Source organism: Propithecus coquereli, unplaced genomic scaffold (genome assembly GCF_000956105.1).
Source record: "Propithecus coquereli isolate 6110/MARCELLA unplaced genomic scaffold, Pcoq_1.0 Scaffold381, whole genome shotgun sequence".
Classification (NCBI taxonomy): domain Eukaryota; kingdom Metazoa; phylum Chordata; class Mammalia; order Primates; family Indriidae; genus Propithecus; species Propithecus coquereli.
The window spans coordinates 1,460,040-1,469,959 of NW_012149519.1; the positions used below are offsets into that span (position 1 = coordinate 1,460,040).

Sequence of the window (9,920 nt, forward strand, 5' to 3'; positions counted from 1 at the left end):
CTCTTGCTCAGGCTGGTTTCGAACTCCTGAGCTCAAACAATCCGCCCGCCTCGGCCTCCCAGAGAGCTAGGATTACAGGCGTGAGCCACCGTGCCCGGCCAAAATGATCTGTTTTAAGTGTACAATTCAATGACTTTTAGTAAATATATGGAGTTGGGCAACCATCTGCACAATCCAGTTTTAGAAGATTTTCATTATGTTCACTGCTGTCTTCATCCTCTTCTCACAACCTCAGACTCGGCAAGTTTCCTGCGCAGTACTGGTGAGTGTCAGGAAAGCAAAAAGACATAGACGTTATGATACCCTGTTCTTTCATGTTCCCAAGATGCTGGCTCTGTTTGCTGCCAATGTGCACGAGGCTACAGTCTTCTTTGGTCTCCGATCTTCATCCCACCATCCAGTCAACAAATAGTTACCAAGTTCTTGCTATGTGCAGGTACTCTTCTTGTGCTCATGAGGCAGCATTGAACAGAAGTCGTATTTTCACGAGGCCTACATGTTCCTTGGAGGCTCACACAGAAGAGCCATTTCTGATAGGGTGGTCTTGGAAGCCTCTATGGGGAGCTGGGACCTGAGAGAAGTGAGAGTGAGCCACACAGGTATGTGGCTTCTGGTCAGAGGGAACAGCAGTGGCAAAAGTTCTGGACAGGGTCATTCTTGGCATGGTATAAGAGGAACAAGGAGGATGGTGTGTCATGGCAGAGTGAGCGAGGGGCAGTCAGGGCAGGAGGTGAGCTTAGAGGGAGGCCACACCGTGCATGGCATGCAGGCCTCTAGTAAGGACTTTCAATTTATTCTGGGATGGAATGTCTTTGGAGGATTTTGAGCAGAGAAATGATATATTGTCTGACCATCAGATATTTTAAAAGGATATCTCTGGATTCTGATGCAAAGAATAGATTATGGGGACAAGAACAGAAGCGGGAAGACTAGTGAATGTTGCTCCATGAATTAATATAAACGTGTTTGCAGACAGGATTTGTCTCGGGAGTTTTGCAGAGCTTTGCCCTGAAGGAATATGTGAACGCGTTGGTTTGCATTTCAAATGGTGTTGCACTCGGAAGGGCGTCTCTGAAAGACAGAAACGGCTGTATCCCACAAGGCGCTACGTTTCTCAGACCTAAAGGTTTGGATTTGCTTTGTAAAGCAAAGCGAATCTGTTAAAAACTATAGGATGAGAGCTGATAATAGAGTGCCTTCTGGAACAGACAGCCACAGACAGCCACTCTGCCTAAAAGTAAGTTCCTGCTTAATACTCCAGACTACCTGTCTCCATTCACAATAACCTGATAAACAAAATATGGAGCCAATATATCTCTGTTTAACCCCTCTGTTAAGTGATAAATTTACCTTAGAACATAGAAGTTAATCTTTGAAAGATTTTATAACCATTTGTTCACGTAGATAGAATTAGTTAAAGGATCTGTAGAAGCCTTTTGAAAATATGTTAACCTAAGAGGAACTACCTGCTGTTATGTAAATCTGTTATCCCTGGCAACTAATCACTGTTCCCTATAAGTTACCATGTAAAACTTCATTGGGGCCTTTTTGAGATTCACGGAGAAAATCTAGGCCCCCTGAGATCCCGCTTTGCCTATAATTTTTATAAACTTAAAAAACTATACCTTTGTCTCTGTGTATTCTTTTATTTCCAATTATTTTCCATTTTTCTCTACTATTTTCTTATCCCTTGCAACTCTACCAAAGGGACCCAGTTTTTTGCGGGGAGCATTGGCCACATTCCCAGCAACTGGCATAGCCGGCAGGATACGGCAGGAAAATTTTTCTACAGGGTCTTTTTTGGTAAAGTGTCTTTGCCTTGAGTGGAGGGTATCTCCGTACACATTGCAGGGGACCTGGAGAAGACTTCGAGCCTAGACACCCGGAAGGAGAGAGGTGAGTACTCCTGGGATTGAATTAAAGAAATAAGAATTGATATTGCGCTCAGGGTAACACATGGGAAAAAATTTTTTATGCTGAGTCAGACTCAGTCTCTTCTTTTAGCGAGATGGAGAACTCCATCCTAAAAAAAGTGCAGTGAGATCCGGAGCCTGCTTTTTGTAAGAAAGAGGAGTTTGTTTAGGACCTTCTGTCTACATCAGGCCAGAATAAGAGAGAGCCAGTAGAGATGGCCGTTGGCCCCCAGCACGGGTCCGTAGAAAAAACGGAGTAGCGAAAAGATTTTAAAATTGAACTTTGGCTCGAAACTGTAGCCAGAACAAGCTTTCACCTGCGGAGCCCTTGCTTTCTAATGCAAATGGCTCCCAGAAGAGCGGTCCATCCTTAAAACGGGCTATTAGAAAAAATCCTAAAAAACAAACTAAGGTCTCAAAAGGTATAAGAGAAACACAGTTAAATGGAAATTCAGAAACATATCTTTATTCTATTGCTATAGTACAGCTGAGCTCGGATTCCGATGATCAGGACCGGATGTCACAAACACTGCAAAGCCTACACCGTATTCATGAGCTCATTCCGTTTAAAACTCTCAAAGAATTAAAACAAGCCTATGTTTCATATGGTACAGACTCTCTTTACACCAAAGGCTTGCTTAAAAGATTGGCCCAAACAGAAAGATTAATTTCTTAGAATTGGGAATCTCTGGCACGAACAGTTTTATCTCTGTCTAAATTTTTACAGTTCACCGCTTGGTGGAGGGATAAAACCCACCAACAGGCGTGGCTGAATCAATCCCGAGATCTGCCAATAAATATCTTGGCAGCAGGAATTAAGGGACAAGGAAACTGGTTTGGCATAAATGTTCAATTAAAATATAATCAAACTATCTCTCAAGTTCGGCAGTGCTGTATTAGAGCATGGGAAAAGATAGCTTCTCCTGGGCAAACTGTGCTTTTCTGTATAAATGTTAAACAAAATGCTAAGAAACCTTATGTAGATTTTATTGCTAGATTACAAGATGTTGTGCAAAAAATGATTAGTCCTCCAGGTTTAAGAAATATGGTGTTATATATGTTGGCTTTTGATAATGCTAATTCAGAGTGCAAGTGGCTTTTACATCTATTAAAATTAAATGGCGTGCCGTTGGAAAGATTTTTAAAATTTTGCAGGTCAGATGCATATAAAATGCAAATGTGGGCTGAGACTATCCAAAGGAAAAACAATCCCGGAGGACAAAGAACTTCCTGTAGGTGTTTTAATTGCTGCCGTAAGAATCATTCTTCTGGAGCGTTTAACAATGGCCAGTCTGCTGCTCCTGCTCAGAGTAGAGAGGAGTTGATCCTAGGCCAGAGCTCTCTTACATTGAAAGGAATTTCAGTGCATTTGGGTGTAATTGATCCGGACTATTCAAGAGAAAGTTCAGTTATGATGATTTCCACTTCTGATTATTACATTCAGGCTGGAGACCGTATTGCACAACTTCTGATATTACCTTATATACAAATTGGGAAATCTAATGTTCTAAGACAAGGAGGTTTTGGAAGTACTGGAACTAAAGTATATTGGCAAATTTTATCAATGACCAGAGACCTCAATTAGAAATTAAGCTAAATGGCAAATCTTTTGTTGGACTTGTAGATACTGGAGCTGATTTTACAATTATTTCTAAAAGTTTTTGGCTAAAGGCTTGGCCTTTATAACAAGTTCCTACGGTACTTACTGGAATTGGAACTATGACTGATATATTTCAAAGTCAACAGATTTTAAATTGTTCTGGCCCTGATAAACAGACAGCCACTTTAAAACCTTATGTGGCTGACATTGCTATTAATCTATGGGGAAGAGATTTGTTACAACGATGGGGCGCTTATATCAATATATCTAATATATCTGCTCCTGTTAAACAAATGATGCTTAATATGAATTATGATCCTTGTTTTGGTTTGGGTAAAAAATGCCAAGGGGCTAAGACTTTCATGGTACCAAAAGCACATTCCTCTCAGTATGGTTTAGGCTATCCAAATTTTGGGTAGTGGCCACTGCTGCTGAAGAGCACCACTATGCATTGGCTTTAAATTGGATATTACAAAAGCCATATGGACAGAGCAGTATCTGCTAAACCAAGAAAAATTGGATGCTCTTCAAATATTAGTAGAAGAACAACTACAAGCAGGACATATAGAAAAGTCCACCAGTCCGTGGAACTTCCCAGTATTTGTTGTTAAAAAGAAATCTGGTAAATGGCGAATGTTAACTGATTTAAAAAAGATCAATGCAATTATACAATCAATGGGAACTCTTCAGCCAGGACTTCCATCTCTGGCTATGATCCCTAAAGACCAGCATATTATAATAGTAGATTTAAAAGACTACTTTTTTATAATTCCTTTGCAAATATCTGGTAGAGAAAAATTTGCCTTTACTGTACCTGCTTTAAATAATCAACAGCCAACCAAATGGTACCAATGGAAAGTCTTGCCTCAGGGCATGCTTAATAGCCCAACCCTGTGCCAGCATTTTGTCAATCAGCCTTTAGAAATACTAAGAAAATGTTTTCCTCATAGTTATATTATTCATTATATGGATGACATTTTATTTGCATGTTCATTCAAACAGAAATTAGAACAGCTGTACCAACAGGCCAGACAAATATTGCCTCAATTTGGTTTAATAATTGCTGAAGATAAAGTCCAACAGGATTATCCATTTACTTATTTAGGGTCTCTCATCGATAGAAATAAAACAGTTCCTCAAAAGGTTCAAATACGCATAGACAAATTACAAACTCTGAATGATTTTCGAAAGTTGTTAGGAGACATAACTTGGGTTAGACCTATGTTAGGAATTCCTACTTATGCTTTAAGTAACTTGTTTGATATACTGAAGGGTGACTCTGATCTTAATAGTCCTCGTAAACTAACTCAGGCAGCTCAAGAGGAATTGGCATGGATTCAGTCTCGTATTCACAAAGCTCAACTTTCAAGAGTAAATCTTGAAAAAGGAGTAGATTTCATTGTTTATCCATCAGAACATTCTCCCTCTGCTACCTTAATTCAAGAAGAGGGTATAATTGAATGGATTTTTCTCCCACATAAACAACAAAAACGTCTTAGGACATATTTAAACAAAATTGGTCAAATTATATTTAAAGGCCGTCAAAGACTAAAACAGCTAAGTGGCCAAGATCCTAAAAAAATTATTGTTCCTCTTACTAATTCACAGATTCAAATGGCTTATCAGCAAAACCTAGATTGGCAACTGGGTATATCAGATTTTGTAGAAACTATTGATAATCACTATCCAAAAAATAAATTACTCCAATTTCTAAAATTAACTCAATGAATATTGCCTAAAATAGTAAAATCCACGCCTATACCTCATGCTCCTACTTTCTTTACTGATGGCAGCAGTAACGGACCGGCAGGTTATTCTGGTACTGTAACCAAAGTGTGGACCGTGCTTTATACTTCAGCACAAAAAGTAGAGCTGCAAGCTGTTACTCAGCTTTTACAAGATGTTACTTCACCTTTAAATATTGTTTCTGATTCACAATATGTTGTACAAACAGTTCTAGCCTTAGAAACAGTTACTATTACAGAAACTGATGAAGTTTCCAAACTGTTTCAACAACTTCAGTCGATTATACGAAATCGCCAGTTTCCAATTTTTATTACTCATATCAGATCTCATACTAACCTTCCAGGCGCTTTAGTGGCTGGCAATGAAAAAATAGATCAATTACTTGTTGGTTCTGTTTGACAGGCAACTCAATTTCATCAATTAACTCATGTTAATACAAAAGATTTAATTAAAAAATTTCACATAACAAAGAATCAAGCCACACATATTGTTTCTCACTGTCCCACTTGTCAAACAATTAATCAGCCTACATTTTCTGCAGGGGTTAATCCTCAAGGCCTCTCACCAAATGAATTATGGCAAATGGAGGTTACACATATTCCTGCATTTGGCAAGTTAGGTGTTGTACATGTTACTATAGACACTTATTCTGGTCTTATTATGGCTACTCCATCTCCTGGAGAGACTGTTAGACATGTACTTTCACATTTATACTCCTGTTTTACATATATGGGAGTCCCAGCCACCATCAAAACTGACAATGGCCCTGCTTATACTAGTCATTCTTTTGCAGCTTTTTGCACAAAATGGAACATTAAACACATTACTGACATTCCTTATAATCCTCAAGGACAAGGCATTATAGAACATACTCATCAAACCTTAAAAAATATGTTATTTAAACAAAAAGGGGCAGGTATATGGTCCCCCAGAAATAGAATAAATCAAGCCTTATTTACTCTAAATATTTTGAATATTCATAAACAAGACAATTTAACAACAGTAGAGTAGCATTGGAATGGGAGTCGACAACCAGACTCTTTCCCTCACCAGCCTATTTGGTGGAAAGATGATATAGAAAATAAACAGAAAGAAGGATGGGCAAAAGTGTGGAGCGAGGTTTTGCTTGTGGTTTGACAGATGATGGACAGTCTGGATTCCAAGCAGAAGAATCAAGCTCAGAGTGAAGATCCGAAGGGAAAAAGCAGAAAATGCCACCACAGACAACTGAGACCCTGGCCAAGAGTTTTCAAAGGATAAGACTAAAGCCTGGTTATTCCTTCTGACTATCTCTTTTCTTCTACTAGACATTCTAAAATTACATCAAACCATACAAACCACTGAATTTGTTCAAAATTGACATCATGAATCAAATCAATTATGGTCTACCCAAAATCAAATTGACAGCAAATTAGCTACCCAAGTGGCTGATTTACAACATGCAGACATCACCTTACTAGGAGACCAGGTTGTAAGTCTATAAAAGCAACTTAGACTCCATTGTGATTGGAATATCACTCAATTTTGTGTTACACCTCGTATATACAATCAAACTCAATTTCCTTGGGAAAACATTAAAAAACATCTGCTTAATCAAGGAAATCTGACTCTTGGAAATTTGCAACAAGAAATATTAAGTACCTTCAGTCACAAACTTAATTTGCTCTCTGAGGCTGACGTTATTAATGGCATCTAATCTGGTTTGGAGTCAGCTGATCCATTTTCTCATTTTAAAATCTAGATAGAATTAGTTAAAGGATCTGTAGACGCCTTTTGAAAATCTGTTAACCTAAGAGGAACTACCTGCTTATATAAATCTGTTACCCCTGGCAACTAATCACTGTTTCCTGTAAGTTACCATGTAAAACTTCATTCGTGGCCTTTTTGAGATCCACGGAGAAAATCTAGGCCCCCTGAGATCCCACTTTGCCTATAATTTTTATAAACTTATAAAACTATACCTTTGTCTCTGTGTATTCTTTTATTTCCAATTATTTTCCATTTTTCTCTACTATTTTCTTATCCCTTGCAACTCTACCAAAGGGACCCGGTTTTTTGCAGGGAGCGTTGGCCACATTCCCTGCAAGTGAGGAAGCTATTCATAACCTAGGTTAGCTTGGACTGGAGTAGTGGTAGCAAAAGTAGAGAAAAATGGCTGCATTTTGGATATGTTTTGAAGGTAGGAAATTGCTGATGGATGGGGTATGAAGTATGAGAAAAAGAGGACTCAGGATGACTCTAGTATTTTTGGCCTGAGCAAGTAGGTGAAGGGAATTGCTACTGACAAAGATGGGAAAGAATGTGGGAGGAGTAGGTGTGTCAATGTGGCGTTGAGGGCGAATCAAAAGTTGGGTGGACATGGCAGGTATGAGATGCCCACCAGACTCTGAACAGACATGACAGGTATACAATTGAAAATAGACCCATCAGAAATAGTTATTAATGCAGTCATATGTATTGATAGACGACCATCACATCTGTGTCTTAGATTTATAATTTTAGCAAAAGAGGGATGTCTTGGTCAGTTTTCTAGAAAACAGAGCCTGAGACAAAAGCTGTATTGGGTTTGTCACTCCAGAGTCCATATACATAAATGGTGGGATCTGAAATTGAAACCATGATTGTCTCATCCCAAACCTATTATGCATTTTTGATATCAGAGATCCAAACTCATGCATGAGGGAAAGACCTTTTACCAGCTAAATGATCCACCAAAATATTAAAACCAAAATTTATCCCTGGATAAGACTACTAGTTCTCAACTAATCTTGCTGTGTCACAAATTTTAGCCTCTTTCTCTCCTGAAGCATTCAAGATAAAGAGTAAGTAGTGTACAGGAACAACACATGTATACCCTCAGGAAGTCCCCAGGCGGGTCTGAGCAACCATGGCCACACTTCTCAGATGAAATGAATATCGTTAACAGTCTTACTGTCATCTATTTTTCATGGAGAAAGTGCTACAAGGTTATGTTTCCTTTTTTAGTGGACAAAAAGAAAGAGGTTGCAAAATCCCCGAAAATCGCCTCTTGGTTTTGAAAATCTGTTCTCTTATGCTAAAATACTTCTCAGAAGCATAAAGAATAAAGTATGTTCTTGGAATGTCCATTTCTCTGAGGAAAATAAAAATATCCTCATTTGTGTCCTAAATGAGATGAGAGTTTTGATGGGATTTCACTCTGGTTCACAAATTTCTCCTCTTAGAAAGCAATACAAGAATTCAAAACAAGTTTGTCTTTGAAATATTTGCTTAGCCACAAGGGTGGTTGGTTACTGACCAGAACACCACTCCTGATGATGAGCATTTCCTCTTTGGTCTACTCTCAAAGCCAATGTGAACTGTGTTTATTCTGGCCTGGGATCTTCGGATAATGGAGAACTTCCATCTCTAGATGAAAGTGAGGATCTTGGTGATGATATTCCTGGGCATTGCCAGGCACCACATTTGGGAAGGCAATAAAAAGACAACAGAATCATTTGACCAAGCTGTGTCTCTGACATTTTGATCCCCTTCCAATAAAAGGTGATCAGGAGGCCAGATGTGGTGTCTCACCCCTGTGATGCTAGCACTCTGGGAGGCTGAGATGGGAGGATTGCTTGAGGTCAGGAGTTTGAGACCAGACTGAGCAAGAACAAGACCTAGTATCTACAAAAAATAAAAAATTAGCTGGGTTTGGTGGTGCACACCTGTGAGGCAGGAGCATTACCTGAGCCCAGGACTTTGAGGTTGCAGTGAGCTATGATGATGCCACTGCACTCTAGCCTGGGCAACAGAATAAGACCCTGACTCAAAAAAAAAAACTTAATCAGGTCAAATGTCTTCTCATTCCTAAGCAGAGATATCCTTAACTTCACCAAGCCTACAGGGAGTCTGGGGACCTCAGTCTTTAGTCTGGCATTATGAGTGACTTTCTATGTGTTCTTATACAAGCCGTTTTAATTTCTCTGACTTGCTTTCCTTACATGTAAAATGAGGTTAGAACCAAGTTTTTCAAATGGAATAGTTTCTAATGATTATTATTTTATGATGATGTATGTAAAAAGGGAAGTAACAACTGTTGAGTGTGACCTTCGACAAGTGACTTCACCAGTGGGGCCCCAGTTCCTCATCCATCAATCGATAGAAGAGGGCCAGGTATTCTCTTTCACTGCGTGCCTGGCATTGGGCTATGAATTTTTACCTGCAGTATTTCACTTAATCCTCCCTGAATCTTTCAAGGTAACTAATATTTTATCATCATAGTTTAAAAATGAGAAAATGGAGGTCTAGAGAGGTAGATTAACCTGCTTAAGGTTATACTGTTACCAAGTAGTGGAAGCTGGGATTTGAACCTAGAGCAATCGGATTATGGAACTGGATATATTATGCAACAGCAGTTCTCAAAGTGTGAGTGACTGAGGACTCTGAGTCCCTTTCGGGGAATCCATGAGATCAAAGGTATCTTGATAATTAAACTGAGATATTCTTTGCTTTTCCACTCTCCTTCTCTCACGAGCATATGAGATCTCCAAAGACTACACGACCTATGTTATTGCAACAGATTGAATGTAGAAGTTGATATGGGAATATAGACATCTTCCATTAGGCCTGACATTAAAGACATTGCAAAAGTGTAAGCCACTCTTCTTATCCACTTTTCTTTTGGCTTGAGAAATACAAAG

General features: G+C 39.0%; 1 protein-coding gene across 1 annotated transcript in view; it reads right to left on the reverse strand.

Moving 5' to 3' along the window:
• The window catches only part of GUCY2C (guanylate cyclase 2C), a 126,612-nt gene that overhangs the window by 113,661 nt on the left and 3,031 nt on the right, over nt 1-9,920 (reverse strand). The window contains exon 2 of the mRNA XM_012652161.1: nt 1,267-1,286. Within this exon, the coding sequence (XP_012507615.1) occupies nt 1,267-1,286 (20 nt within the window). The remainder of the gene's footprint in view (nt 1-1,266; nt 1,287-9,920) is intronic.